Source organism: Sapajus apella, unplaced genomic scaffold, assembly GCF_009761245.1.
Source record: "Sapajus apella isolate SASKATOON/1434 unplaced genomic scaffold, GSC_monkey_1.0 scaffold115, whole genome shotgun sequence".
Classification (NCBI taxonomy): domain Eukaryota; kingdom Metazoa; phylum Chordata; class Mammalia; order Primates; family Cebidae; genus Sapajus; species Sapajus apella.
The window spans coordinates 5,290,315-5,316,316 of NW_022437055.1; the positions used below are offsets into that span (position 1 = coordinate 5,290,315).

The following is a 26,002-nucleotide window of genomic DNA, read 5'->3' on the forward strand; positions in this document are numbered from 1 at the left end:
TCTCAAAAAAAAAAAAAAAAAAAAAATACCTGCTGGCTATGTGCATAAGGTATGTATGGAACAAATTTCATGTTTAGAAATGGGCCCTATCCCCAAGATACCTCATTATGTATATACAAATATCCCCCAAATCTGAAAAAATTCCCAAATTCTAAACATTTCTGGTCCCAAGCATTTTGGATAAGGGATACTCAACTTGTATATGTTTTGCATAAAGAAACAGAAGTAGCCTGGCCAACATGGTGAAACCCTGTTTCTACTAAAAATACAAAAATTAGCTGGTGTGGTGGCGCAAAGCTGTAATCCCAGCTCCTCAGGAGGCAGAGGCTACAGTGAGCTGAGATCACACCACTGCACTCCAGCCCGGGTGACAGCGTGAGATCCTGTCTCAAAACACATACATATATTTAAACTAATAAAAGTGGTTACTTGTAAAAGGCTGGGTGCACAGGGAGGGTGAGAAGTGATTTTTCACTGTATAAAGTTTTTTTAATTTTTGAAGCATATGATTGTTACCTATTCAAGAAGTTAAATTACAAAGTAAATTAAATCCCTTGAAATAAAGAAACTCAACACATTTCTAGCTGATATATTTCACTGTTTCTATTTTTCCTACATCAGTCACAGAAATACGAGACAACTTTCGGAAATAGGAGAGCTAAAACCTTGAGATCCTCAAAGGTAACTGAAATAAAATGTTTAAATCAATGTGAAGCTCAGGTCTCCAATTTTGTTTATTTTTTTAAAGTAATTTCTCTTCTTTACAATGTGTTATCACACACACATGTGTATGTGCACTTGCACACATGTGCACATAAAGGACTTGAGATGGATAAACAAGAATAGCCTCCACACATGATTTTTTTTTACAAAGTTCAAAGTAGATTACATTTATGTGCTTTTCATTCATTACACAATGTACAGACATGATTTGTTCAATGACTTATGCTCCCCACATGGTTAAACAATGAGGATTTCCTATGGAAGACTAGACATGAAAGTTTTTAGAAGCAGAGACGTTTTCTGCAAAAACCAACTTCAGGCATACATTTGTGTTTACATATATTCCTTGAGAATACTACAGTAGCAGTGCATAAGTTCATTCTGTAAAAAGATCTGAAAGATGATTTTCAAGAGACTTAATGCATTGTGCTTTCAGGTAAAAATCCTAAGACAAAAGATCAGTTACTATGACAACAGTTAAAACTGCATATATGTGTTAGAGATCAGAAGAGGCTATAAAGAAATGTAAATAGTTGTGCTTGGGGGACTTTTTTTGGCAAAGTTGTCTTAATAATAAATAAAAACTTAAAAAAAAGTCTCAGTGACTGATATAAAATAGACACAGCTATCAAGAGTTTCCTATACTTGGCTTAGAGGTGAAAAATAATCTCCACATAAATCACCTGGTATCTGGTAATCCCAGTCTGGGCAAGTCAGGCGGGGAAGGGGCTTGGAAGAAAAGAGAGTGATGTTTCCTTCCTATTAACACAAAGCATTAACCAGAGGTAAAGCCAGGTTGAACCAACTAGCTAAACAGATGCCTACCTTCCTTTAGAACTCTTAGACCAAAGAGAGAGGTCACCCTACTTCTATTAGATTTTTTTTTTTTTTAACCCCATATGATGTTTGGTGTCTGGACCACATCCATTCGTAATTCACAAGATGAACTAAATATGTCCTGTCTTCTGTGAGACCCTAGGATAAGCATGATCCCTTAGTACTTTATGCTTTGTTTGCCCTCTACACATTAATGGTAAAATACTTATTTTTAGAAACACCATGGCAACCATTTATAATGATAGAGGGCAAGGTATAATTTACATAATCAGGTTGATGTTTGTAGGTAGGGAATAAACGTCATTTTAGTTTTAGGCCAGTTTGCTCTTTTGGTCCTGTAACTTTAAAGCATACGTGACCCCTCGTAATCAAAGGGAATTAGAAAAAAGATGAGAAAATAACAAATGTTTTAAAGTCTTTTGCACACCAGGTATAGATATAAAAAGAACTTCTTCAAATAATTTCCTAGGTGTCACTCAGAAACACCCTTGCTGTCTGTAAAATAATGTTCTGCAGTCCTTCAAATTAAATTATAGAGTAATTTAAAATATATATTATACATTTGCAATTATTTCAAATCATTCTATAGTTGGTAGCATGTTAATGCAGTGAAATAGAGATAAAAGGCAGTCCACATTCATATGTTCAAGACAGTTTTACTTCAGAAGTCAACTGAAATCCTTGCTCATGTTCTAAGTATGGCCATTGTGATAAGACCTGAAAGAAGAAAAATGGAGAACAGTTAAAAGACATGCATCTAACAAAATTTCCATTCAATAAGCAATTGTTTGGACCTCAATGAACAAATAAAATATAGCACATACAAAGGCACTCTACCAAGAACTCAAAAGTCAAATTGAATTTTGTTGGTATTATACAAAAGAAATCCAATTTATAGCAATGGACAGTCACTGGAGAGATTTAATTAAATCACTAATGTCTGGCCATAGCAAATCTATCCATCAAACATACCTCCTACTTTATCTAGTCACATCAGCCACAGTAATAGCAGATGTGCCATTTTAAAGCATGGGTAAAGCCAGCGGACTTTGTCAACAAAAGAATCAAGAGTCTACCTATATTCCAGGGCCCTAGGGCCACAAAGAGGCAGAAGCAGGGCACTCCTGTTTTGCTTCTCTCTTTTGAAGAGACTCTCTATATAAAACAAAAATAAGAAGAAGAATATGTTTTGTCCTAAATGAAGGGTAATGAAAGTGTGATTTAAACAAAAAAAAGTACACAGAAGGAGGATAATCACATGGGACTGGGGAAGTCAGAAAAGTTGTCCCCAGTGGTAAAAGCTGCCTTAAAAGATGGACAGGGGCCAGGCATGGTGGCTCATGCCTATAATCCCTGCACTTTGGGAGGCCAAAGCAGGTGGATCACCTGAGGTCAGGAGTTTAAGACCAGCCTGGCCAACATGGGGAAACCCCGTCTCTACTAAAAATACAAAAATTAGATGGGTGTGGTGTCAGGCACCTGTGATCTCAGCTACTCAGGAGGCTGAGGCAGGAGAATCCCTTGAACTGGGGAGGCAGAGGTAGCAGTGAGCCGAGATTGTACCACTGCCCTCCAGCCTGAGTGACAGAGAGAGACTCTATTAAAAAAAAAAATGGACAGGAAAGAGACAGAATGAGGAGATGGGCAGGCATTTCAGGTAAGGGAACGGCATGAGTAAGGGCCTGGAGGGCTGGGCCGCTAGAGGAGCTTTTCCAGAATCAGTGAATAATCTAAAAGGCTTTATGCAATGATTTATAGAGGGAAGCAGCTAGACAAGATTGGCTCAGAGACATCTCAGATTGTGGAGTCTTAAATGACAAACTGTGGCACTAACGGTTATACACTTCGTCCTATGGATTATGGAGAACCACTGAAGGTTTTTGACTAGGGGGTGGTCGCGAAAGCAAGGAGAAATTAATCTGGCAATGTGATGGATGGTTGGTGAGGGGAAGCGAATGGATGAAAGCAGGCCAGGCGCGGTGGCTCACATCTGTAATCCCAGCACTTTGGGAGGCGGACAGATCACGAGGTCAGGAATTCAAGACCAGCCTGGCTAACATAGTGAAACCCCGTCTCTACTAAAAATACAAAAAATTAGCTGGGTGTGGTGGCAGGTGCCTGTAATCCCAGCTACTCGGGAGGCTGAGGCAGGAGAATTGCTTGAACCTGGGAGGTGGAGGTTACAGTGAGCAGAGATCGCGCCATTGCACTCCAGGCTGCGCGGCAGTACGAGACTCCATCACACACACAAAAAATAAAATAAATAAAGGAGAGAAGGAAGAACACAGACAGAAGGTAGAGAGACAACCTAGAAGACGGTTTTGAAATGAAAGAGAGAGAGCAATATACCAGAGAATACTGAAAGAGTTGGCATCTAAGCAAAGGTGAGAGGAGACCATGAGGAAAGTCATTCGTCACCAGAACACTAATCCTTGACACATGGAAGGTACGGAATAAATGTTTGTTCAATTTAAATAATTAACTCTAAGATTTCAAGCCAGGATGGCTGAGGGAAATAAGGGAATTGGTTGAAAGAGAAAGGTTCTGAACATGGTGTCTTCAAAAGTAAGGAAAAAATAATAATAAAAGAGAAAGGTTCATAATATTAAACAAGGCTGCACTGTTCATCTTTATCACGGTATACAGTTTGTCTTTTTCCCTAGGAGCAATTCCTAAACGTAGAAATGCTGTATCATGGAATACATATGTTTTACATTTTATACATGTTTTACGCCATTGTAAGTCAGAAAAGGAAAATAATTGAATACAGTATCAGGTATTAGATAAATAAGCTAAAAAGAAATAAATATGAGCTAAAAATTCTTCAAAGGCACCTGACCTCAACATGCTCTTGAAGCATTTCTTTACCTGTTCTTCTAAAAAACAAAAAAATCAAACCACCACCACCCTGCCACACACATAAAACCCTACACATATGTCCCAAATGCATCTTTAAAACCCTTACCTAAGATATAAGCAGCCACTAATTTTTGATTCACACTTAAGTGGAGGTAGAGAGGCACCAGCGATTCCACATCCCCCAGTGTAGGCAGCATGAGGGCTGCAATGCACACCACTCCCAGGAAGACAGTTAGTAAACTAGGTCCTGAGGAGACAGCTCTGTTTTCTGTAAAAAGACAAAAATCCCTAAGCTTCCTTCTAAAAACTTTAAGACAAAAGTTCCTTCACATATACTGGCCGCCACTCACCAGGATTCTGATTTTGTCTAACTTCTCCGATTGTTTCCCCATCATTTTCATCCGTCAGAGAGTTAACTGCTGGGCTGACATGGAAGCCCATGTCTTAGCCGGTCTGAATCATGGCTGTATAGAATGCTGACGTAGCATTGTGAGGTAGTGAGTTCCTCCTGAAAGGTGGTCACCAACTCCTCCCACCATCCCACCCTAGCCAGTAGAAAGTATCCAAGCATGTATCATCAATGTATGCACATTTTAAAATTATATGCACAAGTTCTGTACTGTTACGCTTAATATATACAAATTGAATTTTGGAAGAATGTGCTAAAATAAATATAAATTGAAGTTCTGATATTTCCTTCCAGTACCCCAGTAACTTGCCTGTGTATATTCAATTTGAGCCTGCCACACTAGACCTCCACTACCTTTCTGGAATATTTTAGGGAGATCTCCAGATAGGTTTGATCCTAATAACTGTATATCCTGCTATCGATTTTGAAAATGTTAAGGAACCAAAAGTGTTTCCCTCTGCTCTATCCCATTTATAGCAAAGAAGAACACAGCAGAAATGGTATCTGGCAAATACGCTAAGTGAAATAAGCCAGTCACAGAAGGACAAATACTGCATGATTCCACTTATACATGGAATCTAAAATAGTCAAACTCATAGAAGCAGAGAGCAAAATGGTGGTTGCCAGAGGATGGGGGAGGAGGATAATGCAAGTTGCTAATCAATGGGCATAGTTCTCAATTATGTAAACTGAGTCCTAGAGATCAGCTTGACAACACTGTCCCTACAGTTAACCAGTATTTTATTGTACACAAACATTCATTAAGAGAGTAGATCTCACGTTAAGCGTCCCTAAAATAAATTTCTAAAAGCTTAAAAATAAAGGCTGGGTGTGGTAGTTCACGCATGTAATCCCAGCACTTTGGGAGGCTAAGGTGGTAGATCACGAGGTCAGGGGTTTGAGACCAGCCTGACCAACATGGTGAAACCCTGTCTCTACTAAAAATAGAAAAATTAGCCAGGCGTGGTGGCATGCACCTGTAGTCCCAGCTACTCAGGAGGCTGAGACAGGAGAATTGCTTGAGCCTGGGCGGCGGAGGTTGCAGTAAGCCTAGACTGTGTCATTGCACTCTAGCCTGGGCAAAAGAGCAAGACTGTCTCAAAAATAAATAAATAAAATGTTATCAGACCTGCTATTCTACAGTTCTGGCTCTATGTTATAGTATACATACTCACATTTTTAAGAAACCCAATAACAGCATTGTTTTGTCATATGGCTTTTCCCACTACCTTTCCTTTCATTAAAAGGAACAGCCAACAGCAATACAATCTTTGTGTTTTAATAATGAAATAATGCTGTTCATTCTATTATTAAATGGAACTTTTCTAAATTATTAATACCTTAGCTGTTGTGTGGAGTTTAATTGAACTTCATCAGAGCCAGAGAGGTGAAAACAAATTCAAATTTTATAGTAATTATTGCTTGGGATGAAACAATAGCAGAAATACCTAAAAGAAAAACCCCAAGTCTTATTTCAGTTAATAGAGTACCCTTATAGTTATATTTGCAAGGATGAATTCTCAAGAAAAACAGTTATTTATGACAAGTACACCGTTCACTGCAGACCCACGATAAAGATAATTTCAAAGAATTTTTAGTATTTAGAGAACATTTACCATGTAGAGAAATTTGGAATTTTTAGTATTCCAAAAACATTTGCATAAATGCCTGAAATTTTTCAAAATGGAAAAAGCTTTTTTTCCCTAGTACTACAGGATAATTATAAAATACGTTATAAAGATATAGAAAATGTAAACGTTCCTCATAATTCCACCTTCCTAGAGCTAACAGTGTTAACAGCTTGGTATGTATTCTTTTAGATTTTACAAATGCCCATATAAACATTTAGAAGAATATTTTACATAAATAATGCCATATTATACATACTGTTAGGTAACTGCTTTTCTTTTTCCTTAGAAATGTATTTGAATACAAGTCATGGCACAAAAAATAAAAATTAAAAAAAGAAATATATTTGAAGCTCTTTCTATGACAATGTATAAGCATTTATCATTCTATCAGATCCTTGTAAATGTCTGCCTGGCACACTATCTTATGAATATTTATAATTTAATCAATTTCTGATTGATAGGCTTTTAGGTTTTCATTTTTTTTATTTTTATAAACAACAATTAAGACGATAATTTTTTTATATGTATGTGTGTGTACAGACCATAATCTTCTTAAGCCAGAGGGCACTGACTCAAACATTATAGCATAGCCATAGCAATTCATTAGTAATGTAATTAAGACAAACCAACTAAAATTCCGATGTATCTTTTAAAATGGCTTTTTAAATAACCTGAGCTCTAGTACTTTATAAAAGTATACTCTGCAGGTTTCCCTTACAGTTAAATTTCTGTTGAATGAAAAAAAAATCCCAAAATATAAAATTGTACTTATACACATAGGCAAGGTCTGGAAAGTAACATGAACACTTAACAAGCAGATTTGTTAAATGTGTGAGATTACAGGTACATTTTCTTATGTTACTGCTATATGTATTTTATACAATAAACTTAAATTTTTTTTTACTGACTTTCAATATATTTCAAAATCCAAATTTTTCATAATGTAGCCATCAACCATTTTCCTGCTAAAAGCGAGTCTCACAACACTTTTGTACCTATAATACTTTAATAACATTGTTGAAATGTCCTCTAAGCTAAGGACTTGCAAAAGTAATGACATTTCAAAGCCTCCCCAAAACAATCTCAATTTATTTAAACATTTTAATTCAGAGAAACTTAATGAAAAACCTGAGTGTTCCACATGTTGGAAACCACATATAAATTCCTGTAAATTTAATAGACAGGAGACTAAATCAGCCATCATGATACTCTATTAAAGAAGAAACTTTACCCAACTTACTGCCAGGTTATTAGGCACACTGGAGTCACTACCCATAAATGGGATATGCTAGCCAGGACTGTGAATGGAGCTCTACTGTGGTATCATCCTTCCTCTAAAAAGCTGTCATAGCCATGAAAACCTTGTAAGCTAAAACAAAACAAAACAAAACAAACTCACCATTGCCACAGACCGTTACCAGACCTGACGCAAAGCCTTCCTAGCTCAGCCCATTTACAAGTTAATGCCAGACCCTGTGCTAGGTGCTGAGGATATAACAGTACTAGGAAAAGTGCCTGCCTTCACAGAGCTTCCTTGCAGGAATGGATTGGAGAATTCTTCCCCCCCAAAACAGAGATCACCATATGTTATACCGGCATCACTTATCCTCATTGATCTGCCTACTCCAATTTTACATCAGAAAAATTCTCTAATGTACTTTAGATGTCGAGGTTTGTTATAAAAGTAAAGTAAGGCCTGAGCTCTGTAATCCCAGTATTTTAGGAGGCTGAGGGGGGAGGATTACTTGAGGCTAGAAGTTCAAGACCAGCCTGGGCAACACAGTGAGACCCTGGGTGTGGTGATGTGCACCTGTAGTCCCAACTACTTGGGAGGCTGAGGCAGGAGGATTACTTGAATCCGGGACTTGGAGGCTGCAGTGAACTATGATGGCACCACTCCACTCTAGTCCGGGTGACAGAGTGAAACCCTTTCTCAAAAAATAAAAAATAAAACAAAATAAGACAATACATACTATAATTCTTTTTTTTTGTTGTTTTAGACAGGGTTTCACCATGTTGGTCAGGCTGGTCATGAACTCCTAACCTCAGGTGATCTGCCCGCCTTGGCCTCCAAAGTGCTTGGATTACAGGCGTGAGCCACCGCGCCCGGCCATACTACAATTCTTTAGCCTTTTAGTAGGATCTTCACCTGAATTTTAATAAATTTTAAAATAAAAGGAATAAACTTCTCCTACATATTATTTACATACACATATACCCCTAAATCTTAACCCTTATTATTTTTGGCTATTAAACCAATCTGTTAAATACAAAATTGAACTTCAAAGACTATTTTAAATTACAAGTCTAACTTCAAAAAACAAATACAAATTAAATGGCCTTTTTTGTACTGGTGAAGGCATTTTAAAAGTGGAATCTTGCATTTCGTAACTAGGTTAACTTTACAATATTGATCTGACAAAGGGACACTGGACAAAAGTTCTCTTTCAGCTTCAAAAGATGAAAAGCTGGTCCTGTCAATTGATAATAGTTGCTGAGAATAAAATAATCCACTATAGGCTGGTGCAAAAGTTATTGTGGTTTTTCCAATTAAAGTAATGGCAAAAACTGCAATTGCTTTTGCACCAATCTAATAGCTACTACCTGGTCCCCAGTCCTGGTATTACCAGAAAATCTAGATGCTCCCTAATGGACCGGGAAGAGACTTTTGGCTACAATAAATCAAAGAGGCACCACTCCTTGTTATTGAAATAAACATTCTATGAACAAACTGATATGACTGAATATAACAGCAAGATTTTTTTTAATCCTTCATATAACGTTGCAATTTCAAGGACAGCTGCTGTCATAGTCATGTGACAGTGTCACCATCAGAAAGTTTCCAGTTTCCCTGTTTTTCTATGGAAAATTTTATCTTTCTCCTATTACAACAGGTTTAGGAGGAGATAATGAGAAGTTAAAAGGAAGGGGTAATGACGTCCAAAGAGTTGAATATGAGGTAGTGTCAATGTTGAAAGAATATATCATAACACTTCTGAATATCTAAGCTGGAAGGAAATGAGGACTGGAGAGGGATTCAATTAATAGCCCACAGGGGATATTATAATCTACTTAGTTTAATTAACTTCAACTTTAATGAGATTTTTTTTTTTTTTTTTTTTTTCAAAATAATATGAACAGTGCACTAAGCTTGGCCTATTGCCAAACACAATCTCTCTCTTCCTTGGAACTAATTAAATGAGAAAGGATATAGGAAAGTCATGGAAACAAAAGTATAGAACTGCCAAATTGTACTAGCTTCATAAAGTATGGTGCCTGCAGTCTTAGATATATTTATGCTCTATTTAAAAGGCCACAGCACCAACTCCACTCTCCCTACAGCCTAGTCCAGTGAGGGGTATTCCTTCCTCTCAAAGTTCACCTCCAGGCTTCAGCTACCTGATTCTCTGGGTTCAGTTTTTAAGTAGTCAACCATGTTTGAAGTGGGCGATGATTTTCCTAGTAATTGTTCTTAGTTGCCTGATTATTTTAAAGTTAATAATGTGTAAGGCCTCAAAAGGGCTTTAAAACAACCCAAAACTACCTGGTTGAAACGACTGCTCAAAAAATAAACTTTCAGTTAAATGTTCCTTTATTCTTTTTTCCTCTTCTTCCTTTTGTTGTTCTTTTGCTGATGGGAGAAGAGTAGCAACAACCTCTTTTCTTCCCAAAGCCTTCCTTTGGCTTTGCTCGGAAACTTGGAGACGGAATTTGTCTATCACGCCATAGTGACAGGATCGAACATCTCTATGACGAATCACACTGAAAACAGCAAAAATAACAAATGCTGTTTAGATTTCTGGGAGCCAGCCAAACAGAATGCAGTGAGATATTTTAATACACTAAAACAATATTAACTGACTGTAACCAAATACTCAAAAACAGAAATTTGCTAAGATGCTAAAAAATCACAGTATAACCCAAAAGAAATCAGTAATTCTGAAATATTTGATTAAAACACATATTCTAAAACACAGAATAAAAGTCTTAAGCCAAAAATAAATGATAGGTAAAGAAAATTTCTTTTTGGTCAGGCATGGTGGCTCATGCCTGTGATCCCAGTGCTTTGCGAGGTTGAGGCCAGGATGACTTAAGGCCAGGAGTTTGAGACGAGGCCAAGCAACATAGAGATCCCATCTCTACAAAAAATTTAAAAATTAACTGATGCGGTGGCATGCGTGTAGTCCTAGCTACTTGGGAGGCTGAGGTAGGAAGATCCCTTAAGCCCAAGAGGTTTAGGCTACATTAAGCTATGATCGCTGCCACAGCAAGGGAGCAAGGCTCTGTCTTAAAAAAAAAAAAAAAAAAAAAAAAAATCCCTTTAGCAGTGACTTTTTTTTTCTGAATATCTCTGTGAAGCAACATTTACTAAATAGGAATACATGCAATTGTTTATTCCCCACAAACATCTCATAAATTTCTATTGCTACTTACTTATTGTTCAAGCAATAAACCTCACCCTACACTTAAAATTGAATTTCAGGCACGCAGGTAGAAACAAGCAACTGAATAAGTAAGTAATCCAGTACAACAGAAGGCCAATAATACATCTCTATTTCTCTAAAGAGAAAAGAGTATGAAGCACTGTAATTCTTTTTTTTTTTTCTTTTCTGAGACAGTTTCACTCTTCTTGCCCAGGCTGGAGTGTAAGAGTGCAATGGTGTGATCTCGGCTCACTGCAACCTCTGTCTTCTGGGTTCAAGCGATTCTCCTGCCTCAGCCTCCCAAGTAGCTAGGATTACAGGCACCTGCCACCATGCCCGGCTAATTTTTTTGTATTTTTAGTAGAGACGGGGTTTCACCATGTTGGCCAGGCTGGTCTTGAACTCCTGACCTCAGGTGATCCTCCCGCCTTGGCCTCCCAAAGTGCTGAGATTACAGGCATGAGCCACTGCGCCCGGCAGAGCACTGTCATTCTTTTCTGCAATTCCATTTATTTTATTTTGTTCTTACTAGGGAACACAAAACAATTAGGTGAAAGGTAACACATTTATTTGGCAAGAGACCACATTTCTTTGAAATAGTTGTTTATTGTGTACTGAATGAAAATTTTTAAAAATGTGCAAAAACACATTCCCAAAGATACACCATTTTATGGCTTTGAGTTTCTGAAAAAGTATTCAAAAGAAAAGAATTCTGTTTCTCATTCTCTCAGAAGATTTAAACAAATAGTGTACTTGGTAGCTTAAATTAAGGGCTGGTCAATGGATCCATCTGGTCACCACTATTTCTAAAGTAAAAATTAAATATGAACAGCTTGAACAATCATTTATCTGACACTCGAAGATGAAATTATCTGGAAGAGCTCAGATAGTATTTTACAGATGAGTAGTTACACAACTGCTTCCTGTTTATATAGATTAACTTCCAGGCTTTTAGTTGAATCACTTCAGAAGAACTTATATTACCATTGTTTTTAGACTGCAGTATTATAGTTTTCCAAATTTCACTATAATAGCAGCATGTTCCAAAGAAAATTAAAATCCCCTATTATGGCTGGAGAAATTTAAAGGAATAAGTCAGAACTTTACCTTTATAACATCCCTGGTATGACTAAAACCACAACAATGAGAAAATGTTCATGGAGATACTAACACATATATGAGCACCAACATCATGAAATATTATTAAGTATTTGGCCAAATCTCTTAGACACTTCTTACAAAGAATTTGATAGACAAACTTTCAGCAAAAATTCAAAAGATTATAAATCCCTATGTGGGAACAGCTTCAAGAAATGATTTTTTTTTCAAGTTAAAAACATAAGTATTAACACACTTAAAACGTGTTACCAGGAAGTGATCTTGACTTACATATCCACACAACACTGAGGCTTTACTGCACCTGCAGCATCAACGACAACATACTTATTTGGAGTAGTACACAAAACTGAAAGAAAAAGTCACAATGGGCATTAGTGGTTTTTTTTTTTTAGATTAGTTTCTATAAGTAAAAAATTAGTAGGGACCAGTTAAAAACCCAGAAAACATAGCTAAGAGACTTACCTTTGAACTTTAAGGCAAACTCATAGGGATTGTACAGTGTCAACACTTGCTTATGTGTTGACTGATCATCTGCATAAAATATGAGCTCCGTGGGGAACACGAAAACAGGAAGATTTCCTTCCACTAACTCTGGTTGTCTTTTTTGTTGATGCATTGGCACTGAATCCCCCTTGCTGTGGTTTCTGTTTTTACACTCTCAAATCTATTTTGGATTTTTCTTAGATTGATTTAAAAACTCCAAAGCATTTTGGCAATCTAGAAATAGAAGGAGAAAGCAAGAAGAAAAGTGAATGATCCCAATTTTCATTAATCTATAGCCCCTCCACAAAAAGCATATTTAGCATGCATTAAAATAGGCCTCCAAATCAGCCGGGTGCAGTATCTCATGCCTGTAATCCCAGCACTTTGGGAGGTCGAGGCAGGCAGATCACTTGAGGTCAGGATTTCGAGACCAGCCTGGTTAACATGGTGAAACCCTCTGTCTACTAAAAATACAAAAATACAAAAATTAGCCGGGTGTGGTGATGTGCCTGTAGTCTCAGCTACTCAGGTGGCTGACGCAGGAGAATTGCTTGAATCTGGGAGGTAGAGGTTGCAGTGAGCCGATATCGCACCACGTCACTCCAGCCTGGGCTACAGAGGGAGGCTCCGACTCAAAAAAAAAAAAAAAAAAAAAAAAGTCCCCAAAGTACTTAAACATGCCTTTTGACTTTTTCCCTTGACTTACATAGCTTTTACCAAATTATACAAAGAGGTTTATACATGCTCCTTTCACACTGAGGATTTCAACCTATGGTAAATTATCTAAATACTCAGAGGAATAAAGAAGTCTTTTTCAAATTAACGACCCCCTTTCAAAGAGGTGAGATCAAAGGGATATCACCCTTTTTAAACCTCAGATTTTTTGAAAAGTAGAATAAATTAAGTATAATCACAACTGATTTTGCATGAGTCCAGCAGAATTCTTAAAGACTAAAAAATAAACACAAAGTAAGTTTCCATGATTTCTGGGAGAAAACCATGAGAATCACTTTTACGCTTGTGTCAACAATACTTTATTTAGTGCCTTCTTGGCAGCATGGGTGGGAGATTTCTTTTATTCTTTTTTCTGCTGAAGCCAGAAACAAGCTAAAATGTCTTGAAAGAAGGCCGAATGGCAACACATGCTAAGCAGTCCTTGGAATTTTTTTATGAAAATGTGAAGTCAGTAAGTAGGCTTTGGCATGTGAGTGGCACTGTGCCTCTCCCACCTACATCAAGTACACATGCTTTGTGAGAGCTATTCTCCTCCAACTTCAGAGGCTTTTTTGGATTCCCTCTGTGTTCTTGAATATGTTCCAGATAGCTATAACTGACAGAAGTCTGAATGCCTGATAAGTGTGATGTTTCTCTATTTCCTAATCTCATTTAAATCAATATTCTTATTTACCAAGCACATCAAGTGTGCCTTTTTTTTTTTTTTTTTTTTTTTTTTTTAAGAGACAGGTTCTCCGTATGTTACCCTGGTTGGATACGAACTCCTGGCCTCAAGCAATCCTCCTGACTCAGCCTCCAGAGTAGCTGCGACTATAGGCATGCCCTCACAATTGAAGCATGGCTTTTAAAAATAAAATGCAAAAGCTAAAACATACGATCAAAGAAAACCTCTGATTTTCACCCTGTAGATCACACCTTTAAAACAGACTATAAGCCACTTAACAGTTTCAAGTTCAGGTTCTCATACATTCAAAGAGAAATAAAACAAATCAATGAATTATTTGGTTTTACCAGCTACTGAGGCACATATGCTCTGCTTCTGACAGAGGCCTTTCCAACTTCTATCAAACAGGAGCTGTGTAATCACGTATATGTATGCAAATGTTTATTCTTTTCTTTCAGCTGGACATCTATTTTATGCCAGGAACTATGTCAGAGCTGAGCAGAGATACAAAGATGAATAATGCACAGGCTCTACCCTCAAGAAGTTGAAGTCTAATTGACAAGACAAAAATATTGAAGCTACCTCAAATATAATGCATACCATGGTATATATAGTGCTAGAGAATCAGAAGACTACATAAGTAATTCTACCTGGAAGAAAGGCCAGGAGTTGGCTGGGTGCAGTTGCTCACGCCTGTAATCCCAGCACTTTGGGAGGCCGAGGCAGGCAGATCACTTGTGGTTAAGAGTTAGAGACCATCCTGGCCAACATGGTGAAACCCCGTCTCTACTAAAAATACAAAAATTAGCCAGGCATGGTAGTGTGTGCCTATAATCCCAGCTACTCAGGAGGCTGAAACAGAAGAATTGCTTGAACCCAGGAGGCAAAGGTTCCAGTGAGCCGAGATTGTGCCAACGTACTCCAGCCTGGGTGACAGTACAAGACTCCATCTTGGGAAAAAAACAAACAAAAAAACCTGTTCCTGAAGATAGAAACAAACAAAAAATGATAAATTCATCTGTATAACTTTTTAAATTCTGCATGGCAAAAAAACTTTGTGAGCAAAGCCCAAAAGAACATTTGCAATCCATATCATGGGCAATAACTTCCCTACTATATGGAGGGCCTATGAACTACTGAGAAAAAGACAACTCAATATAAAAGTATATGCAATTATTGCTTTTCAATTAAAACTACAACAAATTTCCAGATATAAAAGGTATAAAGAGAAATAAGAATTTTTAACTACAACAAAAAAATGAGCAAACTATAATATTTCATCAAAAAGGGACATAAAAATTCTCCTTGAACTTACAAAAGGATGTTTAACCTCACTCACAATAAAGTAAATGCAAACTAAAGCCATACTACGACACAATTTTTTACCTGTCCCGTTAGTAAAACTCAAACTGTGATAGCACATCATGGGAGCAATCAAGCATGTGCTTACACTGTTTGTGAGGAGGTGAATTGGCATAACCACTGTATCTGCCAAATTAAATGCACACATCCTCAGATCCAGAGATTCTATGTCTAGGGATTTATCTGGCTTATATATTCCCCTTGTGTGAAGTCATGTAGGTGAAAGGTTTTTTTTCTCTGCAATGCTGAGGGTTAAATAAAATAATTTATGTGAAACAACATGGAAAAGACCTTGGCACTCAGTAAGAGCTAGTTTTTTTGTTGTTAATAGTAAAAGATTGGAAACAAGCCAGGCGCGGTGGCTCACACCTATAGTCCTAGAGCTTTGGGAGGCCGAGGTGGGCAGATCACCTGAGGTCAAGAGTTTAAGACCAGCTCGGCCAACATGGCGAAACCCCATCCCTGCTAAAAATACACAAATCAGCCAGGAGTGGTGGTGTGTGCCTGTAATCCCAGCTACTCGGGAGGCTGAGACAGTAGAATCTCTTGAACCTGGTAGATGGAGGGAGGTTGCAGTGAGCTGAGATTATGCCACTGCACTCCAGCCTGGGCGACAGAGTGAGACTCAATTAAATAAAGTATAGTCTATCCATTCATTGAGATACCAGATATCAAGAGGAGACTCTGTGTAGCTGGAGATGGACTGATCTTCAAGATGTAGTGTTAAGTGAGAAATGCAAGGAGCAGTGCAGTGTGTAACAAATGCTGCCATTTGTATAAAAAGGGAGATAAAAGAATATGTAAACCTATTCTCTTGGATATGGGTGAAATTCTTTGGAAGGATATCCACATTTGTCCATGGAGAGAAAAACTAAGCCGCTAGAGATGGGGTGGGAAGAATTCTTCTCTGGATACCCTTTTGTATCTTTTGAATTCTGACAGTCTTTGAATACTTATTTTTTAAGAAATCAAATTAAGTAACAACTCTACTAGGTAGGGCCTATTTTGAAAAAAGTGCCTGTTTTGAAACACAAGAGGAAATTTAGAAACAACGTGTGAAAAATCTCTGTTGGTGGAGAGGTGGGGGGCGGGGGGGGGAAGAAAAATCTCTGTTAAGTGTATTTTCTAATTTATAATCCTCTAAAAACACTGAAAACCTTAAACTATTGGCTAAATAGAAAAATTTTCATTTTCTAAAATAATTTACATGCAACAGAAACTCAATGAGAAAAACAAAGATTTAAGATAACCTGCAAACTTAACATGTTTAACTCTAACGTGAAAGTATTTGTTTTAAAAGAGTATGAAATTGTTCATAAATCTGACTGGGAAGTCAAAATTCACCACACAGACAAGTGCTAAACTCTTGGTTCTAACTTTAAGCAGAAGTTAGTCAACAGAAGTCAAAGTAGAAATTTTACTTTTACTATCTTCGAATAATGGCATGGTAGAAATTCCTTTTACTTTTAATTTCAAAGCCTTCTGTGTCTCAGTTTCAAAGTCCTGCCTCAGCTGGGCGTGCTGCTCATGCCTGTAATCCCAGCACTTTGGGATGGTGAAACCCTGTCTGTCTAAAATACAAAAATTAGCTGGGCGTGGTAGTGCACGCCTGTAATCCCAGCTACTCAGGAGGCTGAGGCAGGAGAATTGCTTGAATCTGGGAAGTAGAGGTTGCATTGAGCTGAGCTCACACCACTTAACTCCAGCCTGGGTGACAGAGTGAGACTCCGTCTCAAAAAACAGTTCGTATTTTTAGTAGAGACGGGGTTTTGCCATGTTGGCCAGACTGGTCTCGAACTCCTGGCCTCAAGAGATCTGCCTGCCTCGGCCTCCCAAAGTGCTGGGATTACAGGCGTGAGCCACTGCGCCCGACCAGGGAGGGGAAATTTGAATTAGGTTTTGAAAAATGAGTAAAATTTTGCTGTCCAGAGAGGAAGAATGGGGCAAAGCTTAGTTATTAATGCCCTGATGAATAGTTCCCGACAACTATAGCTGTTTCATAATCAGGAAAAGAGTGTGTGCAATTAAGTAAGTGAAATTGTCTCTTGATTTTTCTTTATATATATATGAAAAAAAGTCCTGCCTCCCTGATGCTGACTACCACACATGCCCTAATCTGTAGCCACTGTCCCTGCTTATCAAGAAGATCAGAGTTCGTGCAAAGGATGATCCAAAATTCACGTCACAATCAATTCTGCATTGTTTTGTGTTTCCTTTTCAGTTTTATAAAGAAAAATCAAGAGACAATTTCACTTACTTAATTGCACACACTCTATTCCTGATTATGAAACAGCTATAGTTGTCGGGAACTATTCATCAGGGCATTAATAACTAAGCTTTGCCCCATTCTTCCTCTCTGGACAGCAAAATTTTACTCATTTTTCAAAACCTAATTCAAATTTCCCCTCCCTGGCCGGGCGCAGTGGCTCACGCTTGTAATCCCAGCACTTTGGGAGGCCGAGGCAGGCAGATCGCTTGCGGCCAGGAGTTCGAGGCCAGCCTGGCCAACATAGCAAAACCCTGTCTCTACTAAAAATGCAAAAAAAAAAAAAAATTAGCTGGCTGTGGAGGTGCACACATGTAATCTCAGCTACTCGGGAGGCTGAGGCGGGAGAACCACTTGAACCAGGGAGGCAGAGGTTGCAGTGAGCTGAGATGGCGTCACCGCACTCCAGCCTGGGTAACAGAGCAAGACTCAAAAAGAGAAAAACAATTCCCCCTCCCTGTGGCATTCCTCTACTACGGTGATCGCCATCTCCATGGATCTCACCAATTTTATGATACTTTTAATGTACTTACTGTATGAATTGAATTCCTTTTTGAGACATGATCTTTCTCTGTCACTCAGACTAGAGTACAGTGGCACAATCTCAGCTAACTGCAGCCTCAAACTCCTGGGCTCAAGTGATTCTTCCACCTCAGTCTCCCAAGTAGCTGGGACCACAGATATGTACCACCACTCCTGGCTAATTTTTTAAAAATTTTATCGTAGAGACAGGGTCTCCCTATGTTGTCCAGGCTGGTCTTGAACTCCCGAAAGGAAGCCATCCTCCCACCTCAGCCTCCAAAAGTGCTGAGATTACAGGCATGAGCCACTGCACCCAGCCAAAATGGAATATTTTGACATTTGTTTTGTGTGCATTGATTCTGACTCCTCAATCAGATGTTAGGCATAAGACCATCTTGCTTTTTGTGGGATGCTTTTGTTTTTTGCACCCCTCATAGGCCCAAAGTCAGTGCTGGGCACTTAGCAGATAGCTAAAAGCTTATCAGTTATACTACAGATGTCTACTAATGACTGTCTTCTCCACTGGGGAACACCCCCCTCCACCCCGCACCGCGCCGCGCCCTCGCCCATCACAGCTGAACACACTTTGTCCATACAAGACAAGCAAGGGATCCTAATTAGAGGAGCAGGAAGTCTTAGGTGGCTGCTCACCATGGGTTGGGGTAAGAGGACAGCAGAGAGGATCAGCACTCCCAATTGCCTCTCTTCAACTCTTCTCCCCTCCCCTCCTTCTGTTTCCCTCTGATTTCCCCTGGCTCTTCAGTGCCTAACTGTGCCAGCAAACATTTAGAAACCTGAGGCTCCAACATACTTCCAACCTCACAGGCAGAGATCTGGTGATACGGGAAACTGTCTTGTCTTCCTCCCCTGTACCAAAGGCACAGAAAAGCAATCCTGAATGAAATTATAAAGAAAACCTTATGTGTGCACACCACCTTGTGACCAGTTTGCAAACTACTTTGCGACAAAAAGCAGCATAAACAGAGATCTTCACACACGCCTGCCACTACCATCAATCCAGGGAGACCAGCACCCCAAAGTATGATGATTTTCTCCATTTTCCTCACTTTGCATTGACCAGAGGAAGGAAAAGACCTTGAGATAAATAGGAATCCATTTCACCACCATACATACAAAACTTAGAGACTGTTAAGTTGCACTGAAGCCGCTTTCATAGCATTTTCTCATTTGTACCCCGCAACCTGTTTTTGGAAAGAGGAGGCTGCAAGAAGCAAGTGAAATAAGTGGTTCGAAGTTTGAAAACAGTTAAGGATGATTCGAAGTACAGTCTTCACCCAGAAACTGGCAACCCATTTGCTTGGTCAGTGTACCAGCTACTTAACTATCTTTCCCTGGGTCTTGCTGTTTACTCTGATTAAGGTTCCCAGCTCCACCTTCAGGTCAGCTCCCTTTTATCTGGGCACAGGGGCTATCTCCTTCTTCCATACTCTGTGCATCCCGTGCCAATGGCCAACTACATATTAAATCGTTAAGAGCAATATGTTCTTTTCCTTTAGTCTCACTAGTATTAAAACGTCCTTCCCTCACACTTCATAAACTCAATTGTCCTCTGAATTGCCAGTATTGTTTATTAGGGTTTCTAATGGCTGGCATTTTCCTAAAGTCATAAGAAGTGACATTCTAATGTTTACTTTCTACTTTAATGCTCATTGCTTAATATTTGGCAATTTTGTTTATATATTACATGCATATATTTTTTAGATGGAGTCTTGCTCTGTCACCAGGCTGGAGTACAGTGGCACAATCTTGGCTCACTGCAACCTCTGCCTCCCAGTTCAAGTGGTAATTCTGCCTCAGCCTCCCGAGTAGCTGGGACTACAAGCACGCACCACCACGCCCAGCTAATTTTTGTATTTTTAGTAGCAATGGGGTTTCACCATGTTGGCCAGGATGGTCTCGATCTCTTGACCTCGTGATCCACCCACCTCAGCCTCCCAAAGTGCTGGGATTACAGGTGTGAGCCACTGCACTCAGCCTGTTTTTATATATTTTCTAGATTTTTGGTATGCTTTGCTATTTTAACTAATGGGATTGACTGCTATAAAGCATATGTACTGATTGGCTAGTCCATATTCAAGATTTAAAAGTTGAGTAGTATACATTTCAAGATTAAAGGAAAGAATACCCTAATGTCTTTTTGAAAACACTTCATGTTTTCAAATGTGTTATTTACAACCTGGTTATAATTAATGTGTTATTTCCATGTTTTACAATATCTCAATATGTCCTCATTTATTTCAAAATTTGCACATCTCAAAGCAAAATCCACATTATATGATTATATATATATATATATATATGTTGCTACATGTAGCACTGAGAAGTTTTAGAATCACAAATTCATGGCCAGGCACCGTGGCTGACGCCTGTAATCCCAGCACTTTGGGAGGCCGAGGCAGGTAGATCACCTGAGGTTAAGAGTTCAAGACCAACCTGGCCAACATGGTAATACCCGGTCTCTACTAAAAATACAAAAATGAGCCAGGCATGGTGGTGGGCACCTATAATCCCAGCTACTTGGGAGGCTGAGGCAGGGGAACCTTGAGCCCAGGAAGCAGAGGTTGCAGTGAGCCAAGATTGCATCACTGCACTCCAGCTTGGGCAACAGAGTGAGACAATGTCTCCAAAAAAAAAAAAAAAAAAAAAAAAAAGAATCACAGATTCAACAAACATTTCCTCAGCACATATATATGAGGCACTGTGCTAGGGAATATGGGGACAAGATGAAAATATTTTGTCAGCCCTCCAAAAACTGGGAGTAGCAGGAAAAACAGATATACAGCAGTAACTAGGATATGATGAGAAGTGTTAAACTGTTGATAGATACAAAGTGCTCTGGGAGCATAAAGAAAGTGATCATCTGCCTTAAGGCTAGTCTGCAGTAGAAGTGGAGGGCAAGGTGAATTCCAGGAAGAATGTGTGTAGCAGCACAAAAGGGATGTTTAAAATAAGCTTTGGCATACGGTTACAACTAGCATATATGGGAGGAGTGGCAAGAAATTCAGCTAGAAAGGTAAGTTAGAGGCAGATTGTGAAAGATTTTGTGAACGTTTGGGGGTTTAGACTTGATTCCGTATGCCAGTGGTTCTGGCTTGTTAGAAACACAAATTCTTAGTTCTCACCCTAGGCCTACTGAATCAAGAAATTCTGGGATTGGGGCCCAGCCATCTGTTTTAACAAGTCTTCCAGGTGATTCTGATCCACACTAAACTTTAAGAACCACTGCTGCGGGCAGTGGGAAACCACCTAAGGATCTTCTCTTTTAAATATAGGGACAAGGTCTCACTATGTTGCCCAGGCTGGTCTCGAACTCCTGACCAAGTGATCTGCCCCTCCTTGGCCTCCCAAAGCACTGGGGTTACAAGCATAACCACAATTGTGCTTGGCCTTAAGGACTTTAAGCAGGGAACTGATCTAATAAGATTTGAAGTAGGAAAGGGTTGCCGTTGACCATTCAACCACAACACCTGACTCCTGAGTAGTTACCATAAAAAATAAAAAATTGGCCGGGTTTGATGGCTCACGGCTGTAATCCCAGCACTTTGGGAGGCCGAGACGGGCAGATCACTTGGTCAGGAGTTTGAGGCCAGCCCAACCAATATGATGAAACCCCATCTCTGCGAAAAATACAAAAATTAGCCAAGCATGGTGGCATGTACCTGTAATCCCAGCTACTTGGGAGGCCAAGACAGGAGAATTGCTTGAACCAGGGAGGGAGAGGTTGCAGTGAGCCGAGATCACACCATTACACTCCAGCCTGGGCAACAAGAGCAAAACTCCGTCTCAAAAATAAAGAAATAAAAATAAACTGTCGAATGAATGTGGCATGAAGAAATGATGAGGGCCTAGGCCAAGGGTTCAGAAATGGTGAAGAAACAGATTTTTAGAGATGTTTTACATGTGACCCAATTCAACCAAGTGACTAGGATATATCCACACAAAGGTGTGACTGAAATGGTTTTTATATAAAAGAAACCTGTAATAGTGTGGAATATATTAACTGCTAGGCTTGAAAAAAGTGGTCCTCATAGAACCTGGAAAAAGGGGAGTTCAAGAGCAAGTTGTTTGTGTTTCTATATAGTCAAGAGCAAAGCTTGCCTTGGCTTGCACATGAGTCTTCTGGTCTGTTTGACAGTTCTCCTTCTCACTGAGAGTTAGTAAATTGTCATTCATGCTCACAGGAATCTTTTGAGTTAGCTTGGTGTGAATCGATCAGTGAGACTGACAATTTCTGGATGTGCCAATGAAATGTTGAACCTGGAAAAGCTGAAAACCAGACATTGGTTCTGGTGATGTAACCAAGGTACTGCTCAAGTAAGACACTACTACAGCCTTCCTTTTTAAAAAAGAATTCTAACTTCATACATAGTCTGTCTAATTCAGGAAGAAGCTGGAATGAGTAAAAGAATCAGACTTTGTTCTCTGCCCTGAAGGTCAAGAAAGTGAACTGAAGCTGTTATTTCTAATTTTGGAGGCAGGATTTAGCTGAGGCCATCTTCGATTTCCTTATGAAGAGAGGTATAGGTCAACCTATATGGTTAATATACATAATGAGAACTCTGCAGGGTGCAATTCCTATTTCTTTTTCTTTTTTTGAGATGGAGTTTCAATCTTGTTGCACAAGCTGGAGTGCAATGACATGATCTGGGCTCACTGCAACCTCCACCTCCCAGGTTCAAGTGATTCTCCTGCCTCAGCCTCCTGAGTAGCTGGGATTACATGCATGAGCCACCATGCCCGGCTAATTTTGTATTTTTAGTAGGAATGGGGTTTCTCCATGTTGGCCAGTCTGGTCTCAAACTCCCTCAGGTGATCCACCTGCCCTGGCCTACCAAAATGCTGAGATTACAGGCGTGAGCCACCATGCCTGGCTGGAGTGCAGTGGCATGGCCTCAGCTTAATGCAGCTTCAACCTCCCAGGTTCAAGTGATCTTCCCACCTCAGCCTCTTGAGTAGCTGAGACCACAGGTGCCAAGCCAGTATGCCCAGCTAATTAAAACAAAAGAAATTATTTTTGGCCGGGTGTAGTAGCTCATGCCTGTAATCCCCACACTTTGGGAGGCCGAAGCAGGTGGATCACCTGAGGTCAGGAGTTCAAGAGAAGCCACAAGCCTGGCCAACATGATGAAACCCCGTCTCTACTAAAAATACAAAAATTAGCTGGGTGTGGTGGTGGGCGCTTGTAATCCTAGGTACTTGGGAGACTGGGCAGGAGAATTGCTTGAACCCAGGAGGTGGAGGTAGAAGGCCAAGCGTGGTGGCCCATGCCTGTAATCCCAGCTTTGGGATTACTTTGGGAAGCCAAGGTGGGCAGACAGCTTAAGACCAGGAGTTTGAGACCAGCCTGGGCAAACATGGTGAAACCCCATCTCTACAAAAATTACAAAAGTTGCGGCCGGGTGCGGTGGCTCACGCCTGTAATCTCAGCACTTTGGGAGGCTGAGGCGGGAGGATCACCTGAGGTCAGGAGTTCAAGACCAGCCTGGCCAACATGGTGAAACACTGTCTTAAAAAAAAAAAAAAAAAAAAATTACAAAAGTTGGCCAGGCATGGTGGCTCATGCCTATAAACATAGCACTTTGGAAGGCCGAGGTGGGCAGATCACTTGAGGTCAGGTGTTCAAGACCAGCCTGGCCAGCATGGTGAAACCCAGTCTCCACTAAACATAAAAATAAGCTGGTCATGGTGGTGCATGCCTGTGATCCCAGCTAATTGGGAGGCTGAGGCAGGAGAATCGCTCGAACCTGGGAGGTGGAGGCTGCAGTGAGCCAAGATCATGCCACTGAACCCCAGCTTGGGTGACAGAGCGAGACTCCGTTTCAAAAAAGTAGTAATAATACAGAAGTCAACTGGGAGTTGTGGTGGTATGTCAGTAGCCCCAACTACTAGAGAGGCTGAGGCGGGAGATCGCTTGAGCCCGGGAGGCAAATGTTGCAGTGAACTCACATTGCCCCACTGTACTCCAGGCCTGGGCCACAAAGCAAGACCCTGTCTCCAAAAAAAGATGTTTTTTGTAGACATGTAAAATGTCTCTATATTCCATTTTAAACTTCTTTAAAAACTGAAAAAGAATAGTAGCAAGTTACTTTATTGGCCTATTAGGGAATGGAATAGTTTTTCTGATAATTTCTTAACTGTTTTCAGAAAATGGAGTTAAATGTAAAATCTAAGAAAAAATTAAACACTTGGGAAGTAAATGTGGACGAACAATTTATGGAAGAAGCATACATTGTTTTACAAACTATTTGATCTGTTTTGTATTTTTGCCTATAAAGGAGTAACTTTATACTGAATATGTGTCCATTACATTTAATTATATGTTATTAATACAAGTATAGGGAATCTATCACAGCTATCCTTCCAGAGTTGAAAAATTCCAAACTTTCGTAGTATTTGAGTAAACCTGTTGTTTTGAGAGTTCAAGAAATGCTTCAGAAACTAGTTTAGTCTCGCATCCTGATTGGGTATGTAGATGTGAACAACTTGAAAGACACATTTGGCCCCATTTCCTGTTTTCCAAACTTCTCACTACCAATTATAACTGTAATCTAAAAGTTGGCATCCACTCCGTATTTAATATCCTGTATATCGTATTTTCTAGGCAGAGATTTTCCAGTACTTAGAGGAAGCGTGGATAAGATCTTCACCGAGAACGTTATTAAATCCCATGTGTGCCTTGCGTGAAAAAGTAGACTTTCCCCTTTCTGTCTGGAATTCACATTAAGAACGCAATGCACTCCGAAAGTACAGGACTGCTTTTAGGCAAGATCCAAAGGACCCAATTTTTCACGTTTGCGTCCTCTTCTTATTTCCCTCAAAGGTAAATTTTCACTTAGTATTTGTCCTCTGGTTCCCCGACGGGAGATCTCTCCCATTCTACTGGGGCAGAACTGCTACTTCAGCCGGGGAGGGCAGATGTTAATTACTTTCCTTCAAAGGGGGAAACTGCGGAGAACTGATTAACGGCTGGAGGGCTGGAGAGGGAGTAAAAAATGGTCTGCCCTAGGACTTCAGCTCCACCTGATTGGGGCCCAGCCTTCCCAGCCCTCGTCCCCACACCGGCCGCTCCATGTGAAACCGATCATGTGAGCCTGTTTACAGCAGAGCAGCTGGTGCAACCATCAGGATCCGTGCAGAGGTCCAGGGAAGGGGAAGGATATAGGCCACGCACCCCCTACACCCTACCCCATTATTCCAAGAAGGCGTTCGCTCTCCCGCCCCGCCTCTCCACCCCACTTTCATCTCCCTCCAGCCAAAGAGAGCAAAGCCGAGGATATCCCGGGACGCTTCGCTCCAGCCCAGCCGATTTCCATCCAGTTGCTCGCTGGGGCGACCGGCTGAGCTGGAGGAAGGGCGAGGACCGTGTCACCCCAAACAGAGAGTCAACCTCTCTCCCCCAGCCCTCCTCTCTGCGTCCACCAAAGAGTTGTCCCTAGAGCCGCATCCCCGGGGCAACCAAACTCCGCTGGGCAGGCACCGAGAGGCTCCCGAGCCTGCCTTTGCCCAAGCAGGAGCGAGCCACACAGTAGCTGACCAGACCCCAGGGCCGGGCGCTGCGGGCGGAGGGTCCACTGCCAGGCACACACGGGACAGGAAAAAACCCCCGCCGCCTCCTCCCTGCCGCCCACCCGCATCCCGGCGCCACGGAGCCCCGCTGTCAATTACAGAGCCAAGCTCCGGCTGTGGGGATGGGTCATTCTTGGGCGGGGGGCTCTCAGCCACGTAACTTCCACGTTTTCCCGAAGTCAGAGGAAGTGGGTGACGGGACGGTGGGGGACTCTCACCTCGGCAACACCGGCTTCCTCGGAAAGCAGCTGCGACTGCTCCTCCGCTCCTTTGTCAGCTTCTCTAGGCTGCACTGCCTGCTGGGATACCGGAGGACTCAAATGCCACTTCTCTCCGCCCTCGAGGATGAGCCGCGGTTTGGGGGTGGGAGGCGGGAAGGAG

General features: G+C 40.5%; 1 protein-coding gene across 3 annotated transcripts; it reads right to left on the minus strand.

The window, feature by feature from the left end:
• Positions 1 to 716: 716 nt before the first annotated feature.
• MOSPD1 (motile sperm domain containing 1) lies at positions 717 to 26,002 on the minus strand. Of its 3 annotated transcripts, none has more exons than XM_032260274.1 (6): positions 25,840 to 26,002; positions 12,465 to 12,719; positions 12,273 to 12,348; positions 10,004 to 10,221; positions 4,526 to 4,687; positions 717 to 2,277 (listed from the first exon to the last, which is right to left on the minus strand). In XM_032260274.1, the coding sequence occupies exons 2-6, from the start codon at positions 12,616 to 12,618 to the stop codon at positions 2,246 to 2,248; spliced, it is 642 nt and encodes a 213-aa protein (XP_032116165.1). In that variant the 5' UTR covers positions 12,619 to 12,719; positions 25,840 to 26,002; the 3' UTR covers positions 717 to 2,245. The 3 variants fall into 3 exon arrangements, with proteins under 3 accessions (XP_032116165.1, XP_032116167.1, XP_032116166.1); XM_032260275.1 differs by lacking the exons at positions 717 to 2,277; positions 4,526 to 4,687 and adding exons at positions 4,770 to 4,895; positions 6,169 to 6,276; XM_032260276.1 differs by lacking the exon at positions 4,526 to 4,687.

Excerpts from the sequence above, each read along its gene's own strand:
- MOSPD1 (XM_032260274.1), bottom strand. The coding sequence starts at position 12,618 with ATGCATCAACAAAAAAGACAACCAGAGTTAGTGGAAGGAAATCTTCCT. Across the intron at positions 4,688-10,003 it reads TGAGCAGTCGTTTCAACCAG|AAAACAGAGCTGTCTCCTCA; the intron begins GTAGTTTTGGGT and ends GTCTTTTTACAG. Across the intron at positions 2,278-4,525 it reads AGTGGCTGCTTATATCTTAG|GTCTTATCACAATGGCCATA; the intron begins GTAAGGGTTTTA and ends TTCTTCTTTCAG.